Source organism: Aythya fuligula, chromosome 2 (assembly GCF_009819795.1).
Source record: "Aythya fuligula isolate bAytFul2 chromosome 2, bAytFul2.pri, whole genome shotgun sequence".
NCBI lineage: Eukaryota > Metazoa > Chordata > Aves > Anseriformes > Anatidae > Aythya > Aythya fuligula.
The window spans coordinates 6,983,285-7,009,876 of NC_045560.1; the positions used below are offsets into that span (position 1 = coordinate 6,983,285).

Consider the following 26,592-nt stretch of genomic DNA (forward strand, 5'->3'; position numbering starts at 1 on the left):
CAGGCAGCAGTGAGGACAAACCAGATGCCCCGGGAAATTTGTCAAATAAGGCATTTGAGCGAGTCTACAGGCCAAACATCTCATAACTGCTATTTATACCAAAGTTTTTGATGGTTAACCAGAACAAGCCAAGACAGGAAGCCAAAGAAATCTCAGTGCTGTAACAAGCTGCTAGGACAAGACCTAACAACTAGCTGGGCTCTTCACACTAATGTACAGTGCCCTCTTAGATTGTGTTCAACTCCATCTTTGTAACATATGCTCCAGCAATGAATTGTTTATTCCTGGTACTAGTCCATGTACTTTTACTTACACTTCAATCTACACAGTTCAGCACTGCCTCGCTTCTTACACAGTACCTTTTGTATCTGTCTGCAAAGTATCTGTGATATTTGGATCTGAGGGGAAATTTCTGCAAAAACATTTTTATTTCCATTATACTTCTAAGGGAAAGAGAGATTAAATGAATTACATACTGCATTCAGCTCCTGCCTGTGCTATATTTTCTCTGCGTGTATCTGGTTAATATCCGAACTATTAGAACACAACAGATTTTATTACCTTTTTATTGACGTGACTGAATAAACAAGAATGTAGCCATTGATGTCTATGGAGTACGTCTGAGGAAATATGGAGTATTCATCCTGTAGAAAGAATAGAGCATTTATAATTGCTTACTGCCACAGTTGAGAGCTTGATGCTAGTAGATCAAGAGCAGTTTTCATTCATATTTGTAAGACATGAGGAACAGGACCTTTTTGTACATGTAGTGCTTTCACAACGACATTTTTTTCCATCATGATGCCAGATGTGGCTTCGTTACCAAATTAAGAGAAAGGAAGGCAAGCCTGGGACACAAGCTTAGTTAGCCTGTTAGTCCGTATACTCTACAGCTTTTTCGCTTTATTCCCTCTAAGACTATGGATCAGCCAAAGCTATTCCCAATCCTCTTACCCCACTTAATTATCAGTTTACACTAGTACAAAACATCCACTCTGTCCTACCGCTAATTACCAATTATGCCTCTTATCTTGCTAGTGATACATTTCAATCAAATTCTACATTTCAACGGCTGAAGACAGGATCTGGCACTTCAAAACTGCCAAGTGGCAATGACCACATCTAAATTACCCAAGGGGTCCGTTGGGAAGTAAGGAGCTGTGGCTTACCAACTAACGCACGCTTATCAACCGTAGATGGACCAACTACAATTATTAGTTGCTTCATGCCAAATGGAAGTTTCCTTTATACAGCAAATGTTTCATAGAAAAACAACAACAATATAACAAAAACACAACCTCAGACACTTAATTTCTAAACTTACTACCCCTGTAGAAAAGGAAATGACCAACTAGGTAAATGAAACTGATATACTGCAGAAAAACACAACACAAGTAAAATGAATCCCATGTTAAATATCTAGATTGAAAGACTGCAGTAGCAGTTCCCAGGTAACATTTACATTTTGACACGAGCTATACATCTTACTGTATGGGTTCTCAAATTTTTTAACCTGTGTTTCTAACAATGTTAATTTTAGCTTAAGATCATGACCTCACTGTATGTTGTCACGACTGAACAGATGGAGCAGTGCAGTTACGCAGCTGAAATCTAGACAGCTAAAAGGAATCAAACTTCCTTAACTAGCGAATGGGAGGAAAGCCTTTCATAAATTAACTTCACAGATTCAGCCAAAAAAAGTTTTGGAGAATGACACCTGCAAAAGGTGCTGCCCTTTGCCTTTAATGCTACACACTGAGGGTGACCTTCCCCCATCCTTACTTAAATGCCAAACTGCCACTTCTGCTGGCTGTGTAATCCAAAAGTCAATACAGAAGGGGTCTGAGCTGGCCTGCATGCAAAACAAGTGAAAGTGCAATTCTGCAGCCATTTGCCTTTATCTGGAATTACTCTGGATTGCTACAGTTTGAATTTGATTTATACTCCTGTTTTGTGACCCCACACCAAGACTTCTGTTTAAATGAACTACATAAATCTGAATACGGTACCACGAAAGGTAAAGATGCACAAGACAAAAAAAAAAACAAAAAAGGTAACCAAGAAAACTAATTTTTAGCTTGTTAGTTAAAAAACCTGCTGAGCCTCTTGGGATTTGTAGGTCAAATTAAAAACTTTGCCAAGCAACAAAACAAACCTAGGTATAACTCTAGGTATAATGTTAGTTTCACAATTTCAATTTACATTGAAACAACTCTGAAAATAAACCTCAGCAACAGAGACATGTCACTGGTGAAGTCACGTTGCCTTCTGAGAAGGCCTTCTCTTTTTCAAAGAGAAATTTTTACCTTCATTACCATGCTACAGTTTGAGACGCACACGAAGTGAAGCCTACAGGGCTTGCTCTGCTGCTCACAGCCCACCCATCCCTCAACCTCACTCTCCTCTGCAGAACATTCCCATCAAACACCACTTGCCCCAGCACGCGTGGTCAATATTGTTTCTAATCCCTCTGACAGATTACAACATTGCTGATTAACACCACAAATTAACAGCATATAAAAATAAGGTGTGGTTATTCTTAAATCATGTAGTTCTCTTCAAAGAAGGTGATCAAACATACCTAGAAGGTCACAGCCCTTCTGAAGACTCTCCCAGCTCTAAGCAAGTGTCCTGCAGCTTTCAAGTCTTGGTGAAATGTGCTGATAGCACTTAAGACTGTTTAACACCGGTCAGCTTGCAAAAATCAAAAAGCACAAGCCCGGAACTCACAGAAGCTAAGCACACGTAACCAATAAAAAGTTTAGGGTAGCAATACAAGGATCTATCAGTCCCTTTTCTTTTTTTTAAATACACAGTTTCTCAAAAGATGGAGCACTGCTATGTGTGGAACGTGCACTCTCACCTGCAATTGCTGCCAAGCAACACTACGTAATGACCACCTTTATTTCACGAAGCTACTGACCATGCCACAGGATGGTTGTTTATTGTCTCCTCCTGCACTCCCTGCCATTACACCAAGCTCAGAAGCATGCAAGGAACCATCACTTACTCAAAAATGTAAACAAACTGCAGTGGTTTATGGGCAGCCCAGTAAGCACTACCTACACGCATTGCTGCCTACTCTGTGTGACTATTTCACGGACACGGTCGTGGTGTGTTGTAGCTGGAGACCACAAATGGGAGAAAGTCGTGAAAAGCTTCCCTCTGGGTTATCAAACTGGGTTATGGACCAGCTTAGTCCAGATTTTAGCCCTTCTGGTACATCAGCGTTAAAGCAGGTTGTTCTTCACTTTTTTAGGCATATGTACTTTAACCACTAGCTACTGTTTCAATTTCAATAGACAGGAAAAAAAAGCCCTTATATAAATACCACGCAGCTCCCTGGGGATTAAGTTAGAAGCTGAACTTCAGCTTTGAACGCGTGGTCGCAACCAACTTCGCTCGTCAGGAGTATGAACAGCCATTGCCTTATCTCTGATGAGATTCAAAGGAAGAAAGATTACTTACTTGGCCAGCAGTGTCAACCAGCTGAAGATGATATTCTTGGCCATTTACTGTGATCAATTTTGTAAAAGCTGGAGGAAACAAGAAACACACACACATTTCAGAATTATGAACAAGGAAGGGATCAGAAGTCACTTATCTGTGCCGTTGTCAGCTGAAAGGTTAAGAAAAAGCTTTCGTTAGAGACTTTAAAGTAGCTAGATCAGATTGCTGTAATTTCAACTAGCACATTTTTGGTATTGAACCTCAGAAAATTACTTTAAAATTTCAAATTTCAAAAGATTCTTCAAAAAGATTCTTATGCTGCACGCAGCAGTTCTTCCTTCAGAGTTACTTAAAAATGAAGAGCAAAAAAAGCTTTTTACATGCATTTCAAAGAGACTTCCAGGCAACTGTAATTTGTGGTAACATGAGACACTTCCATACAATTAGCATCAAAGCCAACTTTGAACTTAATATAGGGTATTCTCCCCAGTTTCCAAGCAGTTTAGCAAGATCAATTTCCTAAATGTAAATACCACGAGGTAAATGATCTGCATTAAAAAAAAACTCTTTGGAGGCTAAGACACACACAGCCTAGCTTATGAATATGCTAAAGCTAAATAATGGGAATGTAGCTAGCAGCTCACCACCGTGCTTGCACATTTGCCGTAGCTACCAGTCTGTTTAGTCCTCAGTCAGGAAGTACATTCAGTTCCTGAGAGATGAGAATTGCTTCTCTTCCCGGGATTTATGAGATGCCAACGCACTGCGAGCTGAGGAACCTTACTCAGTGTTTGTATTATGCAACTGCAAAAGCAAAGCGTGTCAGAGCTCTTGTGGCATGATGTGCTACCGAGCACTACACGGAGCAAGCAGAGCACAGAGCCAGCTCCAGAGCTTTGTTTTGCCCTTAGTGTCGGACTGTAACACACAGAAACGGGACAGTACAAATATACCGAATAAGGTTTGTGTTGTCTCCTGGATAAGGGAATTTTCCCAGGTATTAAGTCATGAGAAGCTTCAACTTTCCTTGCAACAATGACCGGGGAAATAGCCAACTCTGCAGCGACATGCTGATCGTGCCCTGAACTGGCCATCCGAAGCTCCCTGTTCTCAATCCAACTGTGCAATCCTGCCCACGCCTTCTGTGTCTCGTACAGGCTCCCCTAAAAGCTGAAGTTCGCCAGCTTTCCTCCTCCCCGCCAGCACTTGCTGCCCTGCCAAGCCCCCACAACGCACGCATTATCTCGAGTAAATGGGCTGACTCCACGCCGAAATATCCGAAACTCTCAGTTTCGGCCCTAGTAAATCCAAGCGTCCTTTTTAAAAATGGACAACCCAAACAAAGCGAAGCCAAACTACTGCAGGATGTCCACACACACAGCATGGAGTGTGCGTGCAGTTTCCATCACGATACAAGTGCAATTTGAATGAAGCCTCAAGAAAAGCTCCTACCAGATCCCGCCTATCCCCAGAGGTTAGGAAGCAGAAATCCCCAAAAGCTTTTTGCTGTGGCAGGGACAGAAGCCACTGCTTGCTGGAACAGATGTTAAGGTGCAGGGTTGCCATAAACGGCGTCGCTGCTTCAAGTGTGAGGGAAAACAGCTTCATCTGGAGGGATGTCCTGCGTTAACAGGTACCCGAACAGTAACAGCCTCTCTCCGGTCTCTTGACACCTCACACACACATCAAAGTGCTCTGTAATCAAACTAGTTTCAAGAGCCCCATGAAGTTAATATTTAAAAAGGGACGGAGACAGATGGCAGCTTTTTCAGCCTATTCTGGAAGCCTAGAATAGACCGAGCAGCAGAGACATCATCATCATCATCAGTACCAAAAGCAAACTGTGACAGAGCTGGGGAAGGGAAACGGTGGAGGAGTCACCGCAGGCTGCGTGATGAGAACTGTTAGCTCAGCACGGAGACTTCCAGCACCAGCAACAGCTTACTTGGGCAGCACAACCCTCTCCTGATGCTGTCGGAATTAACAACTCCCTGGTCTTTGCTGAAGCTTTTTAAGAACACTCCTGGTAAGAATTACATCCCAGGAAAAACCTGCAGCTGTATTTAGTGAGGGTCAGTGACCCATGAGCCATTCTGGGACGTGTTGCTTGCTCCTGTGCCTACAAGCAAGATAAATGCAACCAGTAACACCACCATGGCACAGTACGGCTCCTCCTGCGATGACAAGAAGAGATTTCTGCAGACCAGAACGAGTCTCCGCAGTCCGCGTCATAACACGGCCATCTGTGAAACGTTGCTCATCAGCTGAAGCATGGCTGAAGCCTGTTTTAGCTCGATGAAGCACACGGATCTCAGAACAGGAGATGCTCACAGCTTGCAACACACAGCTTAAGTGGCGTTATGTGTAGAAACTGCCATCCCATCCCACCTTCGGTTGGTTCAGCTCTGGTGCCACTCAGAATTGGGTGATGCAGTGACCAGCACACCTCCAAACAGATGCATTCATGCAGCTAAGGGGAGCTACAAAGGGAACTAAAGCCACGTTGCTGTCAGGGACAGTTCTGCACAGCACAGCCCCAACTGCTGCCATGCCTCAGAAGCGGCGTAACTCCCACAGCAACTCCATCACCTCTGGCCACTGCTCCCCACGCCCAAGGCCATTCAGTTCCACTGACACGAATGAAGTGGTTTGCACATGCAACTCAAGTGCCAGCTGCTGCGAGAGCAAGCCATTATGGTAAGAAATGTGTACCAGGCTTATCAATGTGCTTTCAGACCAACACCTCCACTGAATAAGAGGTAGGGGAGTGGTGTGAAATGATTCCCAGAGCTCCTGGCTGGTAAACGCATCCAGCTTATTAGGGTTCATCACTTCCTACCTTTTGCAAACCTTCCTAATTATCTTTAATCCAAGGTCAGTGCCTATCATGAATCCCTCAGGACATCTTTTATAATACCGAGATGTGTAATACAACAGAGCTATTTTGGGTTTTTCTCAGAAGCCTCATTTACACCCAAGAAGGCCACTCAGCAGCAGCTTCTGGGAAGCAGCAGACTGTCACCTTCCAGCACAGCTGGCTTGACACACCTGGGAGAAGCTGAGCCTTAAGGGTGCTTCCAGCAGCCCATCCAAACCTCCACAGCTACCAGGTGCTTCCACCCCCTCCCCTTTCTAATACACTTTTAATCACCATTGTATTTAAAAAAAAAAAAAAAAAAAATAGAGGGAGGGGAGGTAGAAAGACCCTAGGGGAAGACTGCTTCCCCCAGGGAGTTACTAAGCCTGGTTTGCTGGAGAAAATATTGCCGAGATGCAGGCAAGATGCAGTTTTCCTGCAACACAAAGTCACTGAATTAATGATAACCGAAGAGATCCCTGCAAAGACGGGGGCAGGGGGAGCTGTGGGCACGTCGTCTTCATTTTCAATTCCTTCTGACCTATTTGCTTTGAGCTCCAAATTAAGATTTTTGGTGTTAGTCCAATAAAAATTTAAGAGTTTAAAATTCTTCTGGTCTTTGGGGAAGCACACTATAGAACGCCTGAGCTCATCTGCCTCCAGCCAGCTCCGCGTCCACACGGACTCCTTCCACGCACTCCTGCTCTGCAGTGGTTTTGCTTCTCTTTCCACGATTTCCTCACGTAATTGTTCCACTGGTTTCTCAACCTGGTTGTCTCCAGAACAGCCACCCATCACAGCGTCACTCTCGTTGGGACATTAGGAAGAGGAAATCCTATTTTGCTAAGCAATTAACTCACCTCCACTGCTGCCACAAAATGGCACAAGTTACTCTTCCCGATGCACAAGTTTACGAGAAGCAACTGAATTCAACACGCTTATTAACTTAGATAAACTAACTTTTCTGGTTCTAATGTAATATAAACAAAGCAAAATGCAGCAGAGAAGTGCTGACTTTAATGAACATTAAGTGAAACCCGATGCAGCTTATTTTCCCTGCACCACTTCCAAAGAAGGTAAAGATTTTTACATTGGAAAAGGAAACTGCTGGAATATTAGGTCATGTTCTTATAGTTCAAGGCTTACACTCTATGCATCTTGTTCCTGGGAGAGCTTAACTATAGCTTGCTTTCAGTGCAGTTTAATTTTAGACTCGATTTCTCATGCAAGGTATATTATTTGAGGACAAAAATTGTAAAGACCAAGCTACCAGCAGTACTGCAGTTTCCTACCCTCTCATCAGTGCTGTTAAAATATTTTGATCATTATCAATAACAATTTTTGGAGACAAAACAGAAATCACATAGGCCAGACCACTCTTCAGCCTGTATTTTTCCCCCCCGATCACTACATGAAAGTTAGAAGGTTTTACAGCCTGCTTTAAAGCACTGAAGAAATGCAACAGCCTTCATCATCATCCCTTCTACATGAGCTTGGATTTCTGAACCCCCCTTTCTCAGTATTGTTAATTGGATTCAAAATTAAATGCAGGGAAAGCATGCAGAGTTGATTACACGTATTATACCTTATGACCTCAGACAGAATCAGAAGCATACAGCTAGAGGTGTCAAAAGGCTTGACTGATTAAGAAATTATAATTAGAAAAAGCGTGTGAAAGATTAAGAACTTAATTCAAAAGAAGCATTTTATACTAGGACAGACTTCCTACTGTTTTGAACCTCGGGGCACATCTTGTAGGTTTTCAACCCCTACTTCCCAGCGACACATTCTGAAGCCAGAAGGGACCTTCAATTCTCTACCTTTCAGAGAGCAAACTCCTCCAGCAATACCACAGATCACAAGACTTGCGCCAAAAGAATAATGCTGTTTGTTTTCTGAACAAGCATGAAATCATGCGAACTGTTGAGCTTTTTCAAGATGTCCCCATGCCCAAAGTTTTCATGGCCATGACATACTTAATGTTCTGCACCCCGAGAGAGCGAGTGCTGCCAACCAGAAGTGCCAAATAATTGCAGAATTGATGCACAGCTCAATTATCCACATGTACGTAATCAAGCTTAGTAGCCAGAGATTCTAACCAAATCCAGGCATAGAGTAACTCTGGGTGTGATGTTTTAAATGAGTCTTTTTTCATATAGTTAAGAAATGCTACCAGTGATAGACACACAACTAGAGAGCACAGGAGTTTTGCTACAGAAACCTATTGTCCATGAGTTTGTAAAGGGTGAAACAAGCCCATGCCAAGGTGTCAAAATCCTAAAACAAGATATACAGACACTCCCCCACACTTTGGAGACAGACTTTGACTCTTTGCATCTCAAATCACTTCCACATACATGCAGAAAACTACAAGATTACTTTAAATATTTCACATTTTTATAGTGAAGACAGTGAAAAACTACCTGTCCCAATTACTGCCAAGATGTAAAGTACTGAAATCTAATGCACAATATCTCATTTGTTAATGGTTTTAATTGAAAGCAAACCGTATTATAACTCTAACAAAGTAAAACAGGATGATGGAAACTGCTTAAGAGAGCCCTAGAAGGACTGACAGATCACTCACGTCAAAAGGCAAATTATCCAGCTTGATTTGCTAAAGCAAAACAAGAGGTTCTTCAGAAAGCAGTGTTTGAATTTTAGCTCCCAGTGTTTGATTTTTTAGTTCCAAACAGTAAAATAATCCTGAATAAAATGTGCTGATGGCCACTGACTCCTAATTATTGTGTTAGTCAAGAAGTAATCTTGTGCTGACTACTTCATTCCAAATTCCAGACTAACACACAGACTCAACATCCTACTGTGTTAATTCAACTTGAACTTAAACATTAAAGTAACAAGCTGCAATGTTAAAATACAGATTATTTACATAGGCACTTATATAACTATGACTTTTAACAAAACTAGCTACAGAAGAGCAGCTTATCAGTTTACTTACTGTTCTCTATGGTTGGATCGTATGAATCAACGAACTGCCCTTCCACAAACTGAATCGTCAGTGAAGATTTTCCTGTAAAGCAAGGAAAAAGATCGTTGGTATTGGAACAAGTCTGCAGGCTGTTACCACTTCACATTTGGTAGTAGACAGAGTAATTTTTATTCTTTTTTTTTTTTTTTTTTAACAAGAGCTGATATGAGCTTTGTATGGTACACGTAAACTATCCATACACAACAACTGACCTATTTTTAAATTAAGTGCCTATTCCTAGGCACCGAGTCTCCTGAGCTTACACCAAAAACACTGCAGAAGCTACTCAGCACGCATTGTGCTTTTGTTTTAACACAGATCTTATAGCATTATTTCAATGTCTCTTCCAGTTGAAAGTTGCAAAGTCCAACCCTCAGAAAACTAAATTTAACAAACTGTTATATCTGGAAGGTTTTTCCATCCAGAAGCAAGAAAACCAGAAATAATTTTTAGTCATATCATGGACAACTAGTCACTTGGATAGCATTAACTAAATTTGGGTTGACTAGAAGGCTGGATACCTTTCCCTTGACAAAAGGATGACCTCAAAACTCTTGAGATCAACATACTCTCTTCTTCTACTCATCCTATTAATGTCCCACAACAACAGAGCAGTGGATGCAGTGTTTTAAGCATAATGATTGAGGCAGCATCATTGGATTTTTATTTTTTAAAGCAATTTAGCAGCAACTTTTGCAGATGACTCAACATTCCCAGTTTGCATGTTGTACTTAGTAGCAAATTTAAAAAAAGGAAACTAAGCTGTCTTGAAAGATTTTACAAGATGATAAATGAAAAATGAGTCGCATACATTGACCATAAGTAACTTTAAAGCTCTGAAAAAAAAGATATTTTAAAGCATTACCAAAGTCTTAACAGAATTTCCATTACAGCACATCATCTACATTTGGGAATCCACTAGATCCTATTACATCATGTTCACTGGACAAATATACTCTTATAAAGATTGCCAAGTGTGCTAGCTGCCTCTGGATGAGTACACACTGTGTTCCTTTATGCTTCTTGCTGATGAAAGTATAAACAAAATATGACCCCTAGTTAAAAGTTAGCATCAAGACCATCCTACTCAGTAGAAGCATTTCAATGACATCAACAATAACTGATATTTCGGGTGAGCCAGGCTGCAGCAAAACTATTTTCCTGACTTAATTGCTTTGTATAAAGATTGTCCACTGGCAGTGCTTCAACCACGTTATGTTTACACTTTGCTGGAGAAAAAAGTTCTTTCCTAAGCATTCCTCCAGGAGGTATGAGAAAACAGTTTTCCATTTTTTTCCCTGGTTCTTGCTTCCTCATACAAGGCTCTTGACCCGTTCACATTCAAATTTTTTACTTTTTATGTCAACATACTTAGGAAATCGCTTTGCTAACAGCATGCTAAAAATGACAAGTCAGACAAATAAGGTAAAGGATGAGAGCGGTGCAAGGGCAGTTCCATTCAGTATCTACACATGAAGTCAGCTCCTTCATTAACTGCAACACTTTCTGGATTGACTTCTGCAGACACTGAGGAAGAAAGTGTTGCAGAGTATCATCACCTCAGGATCTTGCGATTAAAGAAAGCCATAACCTTCATCAACTCACTGCTTAGCTTATTTAACATCGCTTCCCAGCTCTGCCATGCTTTTATCCCTTTACTGTTACCCTACCAATCTTGGTGGTTTATTCAAAAACCAGCATGCAACCTTTTGAAAGCTCTTTTTAAAATAAAATTCAAATTCTTAGGTATCTTTTTCTGATACAACAGTGCAAGTAAAGATATGATACCCAGTTCAGTAGAAGGGACCTTAAGGACAACCCAGCTCCAAAGATGCCACGGGCTGGGATGCCACCCACGAGGTCAGGTTGCCCAGGGCCTCATCCAACCTGGTCTCGAGCACCTCCAGGAACGGGGCATCCACAGCTTCTCTGGGCAGCACCAGCAGCAGGTTAAACGCTTTATTCTAAAACAGAGCTGTTATATCTTCAGGTTGTCTACCTAGAACAGAAAAGCTGAGCACAGCTCGCTGCTGAACAGCTTTCCCCCTAAGAAGGATCCTAAACTGCAAGACACGGCTGCTACCGGCTGTGCTAAGTTTGGAAACCGAGTACTAGGAAGGAGTCTGAGCCAAGAGCAAATGCTGCATGTAACATCCAGCTGCATTAATTACTGCTTTCCTCCCAGCAGTGAAAGGGAAAGAAACAAACCAAAATAAAAGACTGCAGCACTATTCCACCACTCTCCTCCTCATTTCCTTCAAGCTCCCTAACAAACCTGCTGCAATGCCACAGCTGGGATCCCAAATGATCCTGCTTTTTCTCCCCGAGCCACAGGGCAGCCCCCCAGCCTTAGGGTCAGCCACGTACCCCATGGGTAAACACACACAGCAGCATCCTGCTGAAGCAAGGCTCCCAAAAATTCAGAGCCTACGTCATTACCAGCCCCCGTGCCACGTCCCATGCCCGGGAAGCATGCAGGACTGTGTCAACAACAGCTCGGCCTGAACTTTGTCCCACAGGTTTTTATTCCAGGCCTTTGAACCAGGCTCATGGACAGAGAGGAGAATTCAGGTCACCGCTGAGCTCCTGTCTCCTCTTTCCCCAGAAAGATCAGGCAGCTCCGCTCGGGGTTTTCGGAGAATTACAACACAAATGCACAGCCTGCCAGGCACAGGCCAAGGAAAGGCACCCAGCTGTGCTCACTGCAGGGAGCAGGGCAAGGGGGAACAACACAAACCAGCCGTACCCACACTGCCTGCACACAGCAACCTAGAGGACCGAAGAGCCAGGGGGCTTACGCCATGCTCTGTTACTCGAGGGTGCACGCCTCAAGAGAGGCCCAGCTCTCACGTGCCCTCGTTGGGAACAGACACCGAGTGCTTTTCGGTTTGCTAAGCTTTTCCTCGCATTATCCTCCACAATGGGACTTTTCCTGCCTTCGGGTTTTAGGGAAATAAACATCTGTGGAAACCAAAAGGAGAAGTGTCATGAGCAAGAGCAAGGCGATGGCTGCTGGGAGCAGCTCCACGAACTGATGCAGACCTGTGAGTTCCAGATCAGAAGCATAAAAACCTTACTGGGAGACGATGGTTTAACCTTCTGATTCTCCGTTCAGCATCAGAGAACTTAAATTCCTACGAAGAAATGAATGAATCAAGTAAGGGCAACACTGGGGCAGGGCAACGGGATAACTCCTCCAGCTATACTTGGCTGCTGTAGCTCCAAGCAGTGGATATTTTACAGCGAAGGAGTTGTAAGCAAAATGCTCCAGATTTCCTCACCTCCCTCTCCCTGGAGGGATGGGAGAGGAAGAGTTTGCAGGGATGGATTTGATGGTACCTAGAATCCAAGTCCCAGGTGGCTGGAAGCTCAGCTGAAGTTGTCCAGAAGTATGGGACATTTACGATTTGACGCTGGAGTGGTACAGGAAAAAAAATTTTCTACTGTTGAAAGAGAAAAGGAACAATTTCCAGAGAGAAAACCATGTCAAAAAATAAGCTGCCACGTTTCTATTCACCCAACAGACCACCTGCTAAGTAAGGCAGAGCACACCACATCAGCTACAAACACCATTGCTACTGTCAATGCAACCCAGCTGAGTTTTTTTACTCGTCCTTTTACTTCTCAGACAAGAGCTGTGGTATTTAGTCCACCCTTACATTTCAGACTACACAACACAAGGCAATTCACTACAAACATGAGCAACCCAGCTCGTGTGTGCTCCTCAGCAGGTGGCCTCCCAAAAGAGGCTATCACCTCTTTGGTGTGCCACCTGCCTGCCAACCTCTCCCCACATCCACAGGCAGAGGGAAAACCCAGCTGAAAGTCTCATCTGCTGCCAACTTCCCCCCCGAATGATCTCCCCAGGAGACAGAAATGATGCAAGCGGCCAGGCAGGCAGGCGAACAACGGCCCCACAAGCACGGCATTGTACAAGCTCGGCCCCGCAGCTGCCCTCTAACGTGGCATCACCACGATGACGGCCACAGGCAGCGCAGTTTGATCTGACCAGGGAGGATTTCTCAGTGCTAGAAATGAGCTGCAGGAGCCATCAGTAAAAAATATGATGGGGTCAGGAGCGACAGCCCCTGAGGAGTTGCCCTTCTCTGTTCCAGTCGGATTTTAGGTGCCTGTGGTTTCTTCAATCCATCTTTTTCACAGAAATGCCTGCTTGTGCGCTGTGCTTAATTATTAAATGCTGAATGGCTGGCAGCATCTAACCCATCCATACCACAAACCCAGCATCTTACAGAAGTCAGTCTCTGAGTAGATCTGCTCCTACCTACAGAACAAATCAGTTCAGATTTTGTCAAAGAAAGTCCAAGGAATTTCAAAATAAAATGCTGGCAGTGGTATTGAATTAGATAACCCTACTGCATGCCCAAACTTCAGCATCTCACACACATTGATACCCAACTTGCTGTGTTTCACACAGATTACAATTCAATGCTTAAAGTTATAAGTAACTTGAACGTTGGGACCTTTATCTTTTTTTTAAATTTGGAAAACCAAGATGTGCAAAATGGAGACCCCAGCACCTTCCTGGGGCAAATTATCTCCTTGTCCTCAGAGCACTGAAGAAGACCAAATGGTTTTTTGGAGCAGATGGAAGGTTCAACCAGGTGGCAAAGGGAATTGTAGAACTGGTCTTGGACAACAATCTTTTCACAAGCTAGGAGATCTCAAATTCATTATTAACTCATCATTCATCCCAGGCTTCATCGTTAGCAATTCTCTATGGTTAACTAAGATTTTTCTCCCTCTCAGGTACTAACCACATGCAGTTGCTATTCTGCTGACCATTGCTATGCAGTTCAATAAATCATTCTAATGGCTAGAGAAATATCTGGGTCAACGGAGAATTCTGTTCCTAAACTTCCAGAGACAATATAAGTTGTGTTTTATTCAGATACAACTTAGTTCTATTAATACTACTTTGAATTACAAGGAATTATCATGTATAATCATGGCACATACGTCTATTTTGAGATGCAGTTTTACCCATTTCGTAGTGATTTCCTTGTGACATCATCAGTATGGTAACAGGATTTAAAAAAAAAGGTCCTCTCATGCTTCTAGAGAAGAATCCCTGACACAGCCTTAAAGCTCAATTGCTGCACTTGTGATATTTATGCTCCATTCACAACTCCAGGACTGGTGGCACTCCTCTCAAGGTGCTATCGGAGCTTTCTCGAGGACAAACTACAAGATCTGTACTTATAAAAGGACCTCAGGAACAGAGACCTTAATGACAACTGGAAAAGTATTTCAGGACAACACAAGCTCTTTTTCAACTTCTGTGGCACTCTGTGCTGTTGCTAGCACTGCTCCCTGCCTTCTCCAGATCTACTTTCCCATCGTGACACAAGGCAAGGTATTTGAGGTCTCAGGCAAGGTATTGTAGCAAGAACCACTCCTAGAGCAGAAGATGACACTCACGTGACAGTCTATAGTATAAAGAGCACAAGCCTGGAGGAGGAAAAGGACACGTTTCCCTTCCTCCTGCCTTGCACAACCTTTCTGAGGTTTATCAGAGGTATTCCTCTGCAAGCCAGAAGCAATCTGAGAGTCCCTCTGAACAGAAGGCAGCCGGCTTCCTCATTTCCTTCACATTTCAAAGCAGGCAAACTCACATGTATTTGTGCAGGCCCTGGCTAGGCTGCCAGCAACAAGCCCTCAAAACAAACCAAGAAGTCCTAATAATGCTCTCCAGATAAAATTTTCTGTAAGGAAAGCAGAAAATCCCTGATGTGGAACAACCACCTTGCTCTATCCAGCAGCAGCGCTTGCCCCTCCATGTTCACTTACAGGTTGTTGCAATGCACTGGGTGTCGAGGGAAGTATTTAGAGAAAAAATTCTGTTGTTTTGATGCAACAGCTTAGCTGACACTTCCATATGTCCATTTCGCCTCACTTAAGTCACCAACTTCACCAAGTGATTGTCAGAAAATAAGTTTCAGGTATTTCAGTGCACAGTGCAGTTACCTCTGCTTCTTACCCTTGCCAGCAGAATAAAGAGCGAGAGCTTGCCTGATATTTCCCTTTTGATAAAGGATTTTAATTTCACATGCTAACTACCAGTTGTTAAAGATGGAAAAGCTGCTACAAGGCTTTAAAAAGAAATCCAGAAACTTGCCTGGTGTACATCTCACCTAGCCACAGTATTCACAGCTGGCTGCATTAAAGGTGCTTTAAACAGCTCAGGTGAACTGCATCCTGTACTCTCCCCACGACCGAGGAAATTCAGACATTCACCTGTGCAGATAAACACCATCCTCTGTATTCTCTTCAGACTGCCTGCAGACACCCCGCATCCCTGCAGCTCCGTGGATGAAGGATTTAAGGTGACAGCAGAAACTCAGAGGTAACTCAACCTGCCAGGCACGTGCTGCTACCCTGATTAGGGAGTTTCTTGCCAAACTAAATGCTTGGTGGTACAATTTGATACGCTGTACTCTGAAAAGGAAGCTTGTTAAACCTAAAAATCAGACCCTAATGTTTCAGTTTACAACACACTTAGAGAGAAAGACTCAACTTTACACTATTTTCCCCCCCCAAGAGGCAAAATTTAACTCCGTGCTGGGTAGAAGTCAAGTCCCTTCTCCCTGCGCACACACTTCAGGCAGATAATTAGGGAGCTGAATAAACCTGACCTTTCCTTGGATCACTGGGTGTGTGTAACATGAAATGCCTTTGAAAAATACTTCCAGTAACTGCCATTGTTTCATCATTGAATCAGCTTCAAAAATCTGTGCCACTGGAAATAAAAACGTCTCTTGCTTTAACGCATTCCACGCATTCCCCTTCTTCAGCTTCAAAGTTTCAGTTTCAACACAAAGCAACTCCCAGCTTCCAGTCAGTTCCTTCCTGAAGCTAGGGCTTGCTGGGGTGTACAACTTAAATTACTTTTTTTTTTTTTTTTTTTAAAGTTAGAAATACCAGGACAAGAAGGTTTTAGCACTTTTTCAAGAGGCAGACCTTCCTGAAGCCACCAGCTCTAGCCCTCCATCCATGGTACAGGTAGGAACTGCACTTGCAATGCTGCTGAATTCAGCCACAGTGGTTATGAGCTCCATTACACACACGTTGCAGGTGATAAAACAACTGTCTGGGTTCACAGCAGGTTTGCAGACATTTTCCTTATTCCATTTCTACACAACTGGCTGAAGCTAACACCAGGCACAGTGAGTTACACGCAGCTGGCCGCCTGGTGCAGCAGCGTGCCATTGAACAATGCAGAGCGTGTCTTTCTACCCAAACTTTGCATTTTGGTTAGACAGCAGAATGAACTCCTCCCCATTTCCTCGTGCTGTACATCTCACTGTTTTAAGCCAGCTGATCTACACCACCAACAGAAAACCTCAAGAGCACAGAACCCTTGTCAGTATGAAAGACCTCAGTCTGTGCGTGAGATCCCTATGGATCCGAGGACCAGAGCCACTGCATTTACTGGGCCCACCACGTCTTGTTGCTCACAGCCACCCCTCGAGCAGAAGGCTAAAAGCCTCTGAAAGTGTCAGCGAATTTTTCCTGGCATTATTTTCAAAAGGAAAGCCTAGGAGATTGACCCCGAGCACATCGTAACACAAAGTGAATTGCAGGAAATGCGACTGAAATGGTGGGGAATGGGCCCTTGAGTGTGCGTAAAGGTACTCAGAGGTGTAACTGCGCAATGATCACTAGAGGATCTTTGCAACAACAGGCGGCTTCAGCCTCAGACGGGCTGTATCGCCCTAAAATTGCTGGTTGATGTAACTGGCTCTTCTGTCGTTGCTGATGGTCCAAAGTCCGCTGAACCCGATGTCAACAACTGCTAGTGCTGCACGTGGCAGCCAAAACCCACCTTTCGTGGAAAGGCTGCTGCTACCTGCGGTCAGAATGGGCACACAGCACCGTTTCCCTGCTGTGTCCTGCGCTGCTGGGTGCTCCCCAAAGCTGCACGGAGCAGGAACTGAGGTACCCACTCTGAAGAGATGAAGATCTCTTAGCACAGAACAGAAATGGTGGTGTTTAGGGCTACAGACAAGGAGCAGTGATGCTCCTCTCTCCCACCAGCACTGCAGGCCATGGTGAGCTCCCCTGTACCTCTGTCAGCAGATGCACAGGCAGACACTGCTCAGAGACCATAAAGTTGAGTCTTGACCACTTGAATTCTTCTGCACTAGCCCAGGAATCAGCAGGTCATGGCCCAAGCACACCGCCACAGCTGCTACAAGGACACAATGTCACCACTAGTAACCTGCACAAGTCCTTGCTGTGATCTATACAAAGCCATGCAACACTAAAACCATTATGCTTGAAACAGTATTTCCCTTTCCAAAAACTTCCCCCCCTTGGCTTTATATCAACTTCAAAAAGTTACTGTTGTTTCCAGTCCAACTCAATTCCAGCTCTTTGAACTAACTTTATGTGCACCTTGCATGTTCTCTCTGCTTACGTGCCAAGATCCTTCCCTCCTTAGTAATCAGGGCTGCAAACAGCTACAATCAGTTAAACGCCACCTTCAGAGCACTTTATACAGCCAGAGCTAGTCAGTGACACCTCCTCTCTGATTCTGATTGCAAGCCTTCTCTTCTTACACACTTACCCCTTTTCTAGGTTCTCTTTCGCACCTATACTATACACTCTACACTGTAAAACCAACAAAAATGACTGAGAAAGGATTTTGTCTGGAAGAAGAAAGTAACTGAGCAGCCTCTGAAAGCAAAAGAAAAAATGTTAATGGTAAGGAACATTCAAAGTGATGATATGCTGAAATCACAGCATGACAGGCCCTGGTAAAACATCAGGAAAAAAGCCCACAGAATTAAGAATAACACCACGCAGAGTACTGAATAACCTCATGGAAGAGTCACCAACCTTGGGAAACAGTAAGGTAATGTTAAGCCAAGGACCTGTCAAATATGGCATGACATAGTTGATTTTGTCATAGGGCAGAGGAGATGGAATAGGTAACCCATGATTTCAATGACATATTATAAACGTTTTGCCTGTCGTGACAGCCAGCTGGCTTTCTCACCTTCTGAACCAGTGCGTATCCATCTGTTGGCTCACACAGTTTTTTTTAAATCTATCCTCAGTGTTTAAACCATCTAGTACAAAAAGGTCACAGCACAGAACTCTGATCTTTGCAAGGAACGAGAAAAAAACACAACAGAATAAACAGCAAAAAAATGAATCCCCCGCAACCACCTAAAAAAATAAAGCGTCAGGGAAGTAACTGATGATGACACCTGTACCCCGACAGTAAACTATTTTTACATTTAGACTGCCTTTCAGAAGTGAAATGTCTCCCAGCCGGTCCAGCTCCAGCACATGAGGAAGTTCTTGCCAACAGGAGCTGGATTTTCCAGCTCCCAGTGCTCGGCTCGCACAGCCGTGCAGCTTGGAGCAGAGGAGGAGTATCAGGCTACAGCTCAAGGCTCCCAAACTTCAGGCCGACCTTCAAAAACAGAGCAGCACGCTGCATTTGTCTGCTGGGTGAGTCCTGCACACCGACATCAAAATCTCCGAGTGTGGCAGTGGTTATTAGTCAGCTGTTAGCCTGTTAAATCATAAGTTAATCCAGTTAATCGTAAATTCAAGTCTATTTTAAACACTAGCTAAGAAGCTAACTACATGACATCTACTTGGCAGAAACGGGTAAAACACAAACTACTAAAGACCAGTAGACGAAGGGCCAAGATTTACTGTTGGTACAGCAAAGCCTTCCAGAAGGGGCTTACATCCTTAGCTCTATTATTAGGGAAAATAACCCCCATCTTCATTTCTGGCTGTAAGAAGTGCAGGGGCACGGCCCAACATCCCCCACAAGGAGCTGCCCTTCAGACTTGGCTGCAGGCACCCCGCTCACTCTGTGCTTTTTTCTCCTCCCCAGCCTCCACCTTTAAATCCTTTCACCCTTTGGCACACACAGCCCGTGCCCACATCAGCAGCTGGATGCCAAAGTAACGGGATGCCCAAATGACCTTCAGAACAAATAAAAGTATACCCAACAGCCCCATTGTCAGCTGTAAATTATGAATGAGAACGGCTTTTTAAGATCACAATCTTGCCTGGAAATCCTAAGAGAGAAGGCATCATCTTATTTATCTGCAGCACCATTACCTTGCACTTGTTCTGAGTGGTTTGTATTGACAAAAGCACAGCCCAACGCTATGAAACACCATCCCAGATGCTCACCTAGCAGACATCTCAACAAGCTACGCACTGGAACGCTGGCACTTGCACTTAAATCTTCCTCTGTCCTGCCACCACACTTCTGCAGATGAGTGAGGACAAGCAGAAAAATAGTTGAGGTATCATAAGGCTCCCACTCAGAAAAAACAACCACAAACATATCTTGCATTTAAGTAATTGTTAGATTTAAGTTTAGCAACCAACAAGAAATTTGTCAAGAATTTTGACAAATGCGAATGGAGTTAAAATAGCCCCATTAACACCTCCTGTTAGAATTTATTCACCAGCACCAAGCCACGTGGGTGAAGCAGAACATTTATTAGAAACGGACGCCTCCCAAGACAGCAAGGCGACAAGAAGACAGTCCTGCAGCAAACTACGGAGTGCTTGCTTATGTGCAAGTTTCAGAGCAGAAACTTCCAGTTCTAACTCCAAATGGTGATTCTGAAACAGATTTTAGAACACCACCAATTTGTTATTAACGGTAGACCAAGCCCTAACGCAAAACACACTCTACTGCACTAATGTCAAGAGCCTGATTGTTTTGACAGCTCGCGGGACAGATTTAATGGAGTTTTCCTACACATGATGCATCCCAGCGCTTCTGCGTGGAGCAAGAGTACCTTTAAAGGAGGTCGTACATCTTGAAGGAAGTTTTGGCAATACAATCTGACAAGCTGTTGAAGCCAGACAGATGTATCCCACTAACTCAGGAGACAACGCTGTCAAGGGACACTTTAATAGCATAATTTTGCTTTCCACTCGCACATGTTGGCACCCACACACTGAAGACCACTTATGTATTCCTTCTTTTTCCAAATTAAAATTCATTTAAGTCAGCACTCCGCAGAATACAAATAACCAGCTCAGATCTCGCAGGCACGCTGTTCTGCCTGCTGTAATTTAAAATATTTAAGGATTCTGATAACCATTCCAGAAATATTGACCCCTCGTTCATTAAAACTTTACTGCTACATTAAAAAGACGGCAGAAAGGAAACCTCGCTGCTTAAAGTATGATCCAAACCAAGACAGGGAGTAACGATTTCTTCAGTTCTGATCTACTTAAGATGTAAGCACCGCAGTTTTTCTGAACAGGTCTTCTGAATCTCCCATATTAGGGTCTTTTGGTCCTTAAAAGGCCTTCAGAAATCATTTACTTAGTCTTATGCCTCCAAAAGATTAATCTTTGGCCATTATCCACAAGCTCCTAGGGACTTCATCCAAATTCAACAACTATAAATTTCCTCCTCATGTTCCAATTCACGCAGGAAGTCCCACAAGAAATTCCAAGCAGTTTTCCCTCCTGCAGGAACTCCCAAGGCTCACAAGCTATTCTTTGCCTATCCTGTCCTCATCCCGACGGGCGCGTTATGCTTGATAATCCAAAATCTGCACTTCAGCAGCTTGTGCTAGCCATTTATACCAGTTATCTCATCATTCTCATCCTGCATCCTTCGTACAACACTCAAAATTTGCATGCACAGCGATCAAAGTGCGTATGGCAAGCCGAGAAAGAACCAGTGCATGTGAACAGATTCAGTGCTTGTGATTCACCTCCATGCTGCAGGAATGGATACCTACCTCCACCTAAATGAGGAGCCGACTGGTATTTGCATACAACAGATACTCTGGGGGATAGCTGAGCAAACACTGAAGATTGCTCTGGAACGTAACAGAGCCTTTTAGACTTGTTTTCACTTTTTTTTTTTTTCCCCTAAGTAGAGAGGCAGTGATTCTGTCTGGACCTTTACCTGAGATCCACTGCAGCATCTTTATCACCAAGCGCGTCCACAAATTCCAAGATTGTACCACTTAAAACATCATTTGAATTTGAAGGCTTGAAAATGAGGTTTAGGTTTACCACCAAGGTTTAGATTTACCACTGGTCAACACCTTCAAACACCTTATTTTTCCGTGATTCTGTCCGATAGGACTAGCTTTGACTCCGAAGGTTATTTAAACAAGAATCTTGAAAAACTTGATTTCCTCGTGGCTCCTCGAGGCACGGTTCACCACCTTTCCAAGGCTATCTTTTCCTGGCAAGGGAACCACTCGGGTTCAAAAGGCCCGCAGCTGAAAGTTTGAAAAAAAAAAAAAAAGCGTTCACGCTTATCTGGAGCGGCGGAGGAAAATACTCCCAGATGTGGTTTCGTAACAGGTCAGATCGAATCAAAGTCTGCGCTGCCACAGAGAGGCCGCTCCACCCTCCCCTAACAGCGCTCGCTCCTGCTTCAGGTCCTGCGACAACTTCTGCTGCCTGCTGGAGCTGCGAAGGAAACCAATTCCCTGGGCTGGGGGCCGTGCTTCAGGCCTGGCACGGCTGGGGGCAGGAACCGGCCGCTTCCAGCACCAGGGCAGGGTGAGTGAGGCTTGTGCCAGGCAAAGCCCCACCCTGCGCTGAACGTTTGCATCTGCCTTCGGTGCAGGCAACTGAAAAAGAAAGTGGCAGGCACAGCTCTAGAGAAAAGCCGCGTTTGAAAGCATTTCAGCCCTGTTCGACACCTGCCTCAGTTTACCTCCCTGTTATGAGTTCAATAGAAGCATCTCCCTGCTCTGCAAACAATTCAGCATCTGCTGCACTTCATACATCTCAAAAGGAGAACACAATCTTAAATGGTTCACATTCGTGTGGTTTTGGTAAATTCAATAATCTGAAATCCCACGGAGACCTATGTGGGTTTCCTCCGCAGTCTTCCCTTCCCCACCCCACGCAGGACAGCTGCCCCTGGTGCGCGAGCACAGCAAACGAAAGCGAATTTCCTGAGCAGGACTGGGAGAGAGAAATTCGAAGCAACCACCCTTCCTCCTCCCCCACCCCCAGCTCAGGAACAACATCTCCGTTTCTCACGCTAGCGAATTCACAACGAATTTGCTGGTTGCTTCAATTAGAGGCCTTTGAAAAGAAAAGGAAACCTCTCGAGTCCTTAAGGAGCCAGGTTCAGAAGCACCAAGGGCAGCTTGATGTTTCTCCAATTCCAGCTCCTGGTTTAGGACGCCGTGGGTTGACACCCCGACAGGTCAGCCTGGACTCCCGCAGTACTTGCAGGGCTTGAGCACACCGTGAAAATCCCAGAGGAGCCGTTTAGGTCTTGGCCTGAATATACAACTGAAGCAGAGTAGTTTTTAACTCATGCCCTTGAACGTCACCTTCAGGAGAGCTCCTGGAAGTTACCCAGGCGTTAGTTTATCGCGCTGGAGCCGCTCTCCCCATCCCAAGCGCATGGTGACACCGCAGCAGCACAGCCCACAGAGGTGCTGTGTGCCCCAGGTCCATGCTCACAGCCGTGCTGTGCCTCTAAAGGAACACTTTCAACGTTTTGCACCTTATCAATGACAGGATCTGTATTTCACTTAGTTCCCCCTGTCAATATTAGCTCTCAGTTGCATACCCAAGCCCCAAAACACTCCGCAGAACAAGCAAACCCCGTGAGCGTTGCAAGGAGAGGAAGCCAGAGCAGGCAACGGAGGAGTTAACGCAAGAGCCTCGTCCTGTCCTCACATAACCCCGCAGGCTTGATATTACAGCTGAGCACGCTGCCTCCCCTGCGCTGCTCCCAGCTCCTGCCAGCAGATGCACTGCAGCAGCCCGCACCACGCCGTGCCGGCGGCCCAGCTGAAACGCACCCGAAGCTGGCGCTCGCAGCCTCCTGGCAGCTGCCATCGGGGCTCATCCCGGTGCTGTGCGGGGCTTGGCAAAACATTCACCTTCCCCAGCAGCCAGGGAACTCCATTTTCCTGCTCGGTCTCTTCCCAACGCCACAGCGGCAACTGGATCTGGAAATCAGGCTGCATCATGCACCAGCACTCATTTCTTCACTCCTTCTCTCCCGACAGTCACACGGGTAATTTATTGCCTCCTGCCATCACCTCTTCCCTCTGTCCAGCCCCGAAGGGCTGCAGACGTTAACAGATGCCATCTTTCAGAAGGGAGAAGCAGAGCTCCAGCTCCATTTTACGATGCCAGCCTCCTGATGCTCCAGTGACTTGTGTTCTCACAACCAGGAATCATTTCACCCAAACGATTATCCTCACTATTTACAGGTCTCTATCACCGCTTTTTCTGCCTTTCAGGCAGGGCAAAGAAGCATTTTTTATCTCATCACAACCACCTGGAAGCCCTTCTGTATGAATTTGAACTCGGCCGATAGTTTTGTTCAACTCTAGTTCTTTCACTATGTGTCTGCATGGCACATTCACAGATCACAGCTATTTCTGTCTGAAAACTGCTTTCCACCCACACCAAAGTTTGTTATGTATAAACCTGAAAGTCACCGAGCGCTACTTATCTGGAGGAAAAAAAAAAAAGGTAAGTAGGTGAGTCACCAGCAACTCGACTGACCCCTCTCAAAGCTACCGACCAGGAGAGAACGTTCTCAGATCACCAGTACAAATGTGTAAAGTCAGGAATTATTTCCAGTATGCCAGCAGCAAAATCATCAGCGAAACAAAAAAAAGCTGACAGATGAGGCTGAGATAGCAACCTACCACTGAAGCATCTGCTCCAAGCAGCTCCTTCCTGCTTATCTCAGATCCATCAGTTCAGAGAATCCCGGCAATAAACTGTTTTTACAAAACGATCTAAGAAACCTCACTGATACCAGATTCACAGTCTGAATTCACATTTTTCTCGTACAGACAGAAAATAACCAAACTGAATGCATTTTGGACAACTCCACGCTGCTTTTCAGAGTAAATGTCACTGTTAAGAAATTCACCAAGTTGATCCAGACACCAAAACCTTAGTCTTGGTTGAATTGCTTCCACGCATATCTAATATAGCCCAACTGTAACTGGAAATAATGAATTATGGCAAAAACACAAGAAGGGCAATGTAGGATGAGTCTTTTCAGCAGAGGCCTTGTAACTTCACGAAATCTCACGCTTCCTCACATGTCAGACAGATTTGCTCTGGAATCAAACCTCAAGTAGCTGTTCCACTCCGGTCACTTAACTGACATCAGAAGCCAAAGAAAAGTTCCTCCCATTGCAAAATGATCAGATTTTAGGATGAAATGCACCTGACTTCTATCATCAGAACCTCACCGAGACAACCACATTTACGTAATGGAACTAAACTTTCTTTTTAGACCGCTTTCAGCCCAAGCAAAACCCAAAGACGACGTTCTTGTGAGCTTTCTGTCTAGCGTCATGCCACAACCTGCAGGCTATACCCACGTGTAATTGGCCTTCTCCACCAAAAAACAAGTCCTGAAGTTCCTGGCACATTCCCTGCCCGCATCTCCCTCCCCAAGCAGCAGGGCTGCACGGGAATTGGCGAGGCTGCCGCTGATCTCTCCCATCAGCAAAGCGCGGTAGTTTCACCTACGAAGGGTTGCTGGCGGTGTTGAAAGACGGAGGGAGTGGATTCAAACAAGCAGGCTCCTGAACTTTCTATACCAACAGCTACTCCATCAAAACACCACTCCCAAGCCCAGCTGCATTTGACAACACCGGGAAAAGGGTAAAATGCAGTACAAGTAAAAACAAGGGCGCAGCATGAAGCCAGTGAGGGATTGAGACTCCCGTTTCACAAACCCTTTGGAGGCCGTGCCTGTCCATCACCCTGCACGCTCGCAGCCTGAGAGAGCTGCAGTCATCAATTGCAGGAACAGCTCGCTGCTTGATGTGTGTCACCAAAACCTGGCTATTTGGGGTCAGAGCTGAGAGAGAGACGGGAAAAAAAGGTTGCTATTTGCTGATTAGGCTCATCTCAAGCACCACGCTGCATATGTGAACGCCACAAGCTCACACAACCCAAGCATTTACCCAAACCTATACAACTGGAAGCATCTTACACCTTGTTGGAGATGGCCTCCCTCACTCCAGGGTCAGAATTCAGGGTAAGGACAGCTCCCTCTTTATAAAGGAAACCTGCAAACCTTCAGCTGTCCTTTGGATGCTGGAATTATTCCCCATCCTAATGAAAATTAGCTCTGTTCAAATGCTGCATTTTCCTCAAAAGTAACGTTCTTCATTCTCCCAAGGAATTATTGTCCAAAATCTTGTCCTAGGAAGAGCTTAGATCCTTTTCCTAGAACTGGATCAGTAATCCCGCCATTGTGACACAAAACAAGACTTACTTTAAAGCTTCTCTGAAGCCAAACTACGTACTTATTCTCCTAGACTTTAAAACTTTTTTGGGTAAACAAAAGGATCCAACCCAAATCTCGCGGTTTAAGTCCCATTTTTTTCTAACAGCCCTGCAAGATGGAAGCAAGACCCCAATGACCTGTTTCTGCTGCCTGAGCTGTTACATAAGCATTTTCCTAGAAACTCGATGCTCCCGTATTTAAGAGGAGCAGCTCTGTGGTTTTAACAGGCAAGATTTCTACCTAGGAGCAACGAGGCAACAGAGAGCTGTCAAGGGTAATGAGGGGAAAACTACTTTTTTCCTTCTTCTCCTGTGTTCCTATGACTTGTAGTTGTCCTAATAAAACTCACCGTGTCCCATAAAGCCTAAAAATGCCCTAGTCTCAGAAAACTGGAGCTGAAGGAGTTCAGCAGTAGGTCTTTATGGGCATTAGGTAACTTTCTGCCCATACCTTTTGAGAATGCTTTCTTCTATATAAGCACTACTGCTCAAAAATGTTGTAGGCCACAGCACTGGATTAACAACCCCATGCTATTTGTGCCATTTTTTTTTTTTTTTTTTTGACTGCTGCTTTTCAGCATCAACAGACGACGGACCAACGCTCAGCAGAGCGCCCAGGCCCCTACACACGCTTCTAAAGAACAAAATTTCAAGAATTTTTCCTTCCCACTTACACTGCCCATTGCTTGTTTTTATCCAAGAAAAAAAAAAAAGAGGACAACAAAACTGACTGTGTAACTCATGTCAAATACGCTACGCAAAACAATCAACCTACTGCTAGCTGGTCCTTGCAAGGATGATACAAAATCAGCCTCTTTTTGCTCTCACCCCATCTCGAGGGCAGGCTGCAGTTACGCACAGAACACCTAAAACTCCCCTGCTTACAAAGCTTTTTTTTGATCTGGAAAAAAAGCTCTGTTTTCCAGCTTCTTTCTGCTGTGCACGACCACAGAAATCACACTAATTCAGCTGCTGCCATAAGAGGGTTTCTACAGGAAAGTATCTCTCTACAGGATCTTTGTAT

The 26,592-nt window shown here is 44.5% G+C and overlaps 1 protein-coding gene across 1 annotated transcript in view; it reads right to left on the reverse strand.

The window, feature by feature from the left end:
* Positions 1-26,592, reverse strand: part of RHEB (Ras homolog, mTORC1 binding) — a 40,705-nt gene that overhangs the window by 13,090 nt on the left and 1,023 nt on the right. Inside the window, exons 2-4 of the mRNA XM_032181222.1 lie at positions 9,267-9,338; positions 3,469-3,536; positions 562-644 (exon numbers count right to left, since the gene is read on the reverse strand). Of these exons, the coding sequence (XP_032037113.1) occupies positions 562-644; positions 3,469-3,536; positions 9,267-9,338 (223 nt within the window). The remainder of the gene's footprint in view (positions 1-561; positions 645-3,468; positions 3,537-9,266; positions 9,339-26,592) is intronic.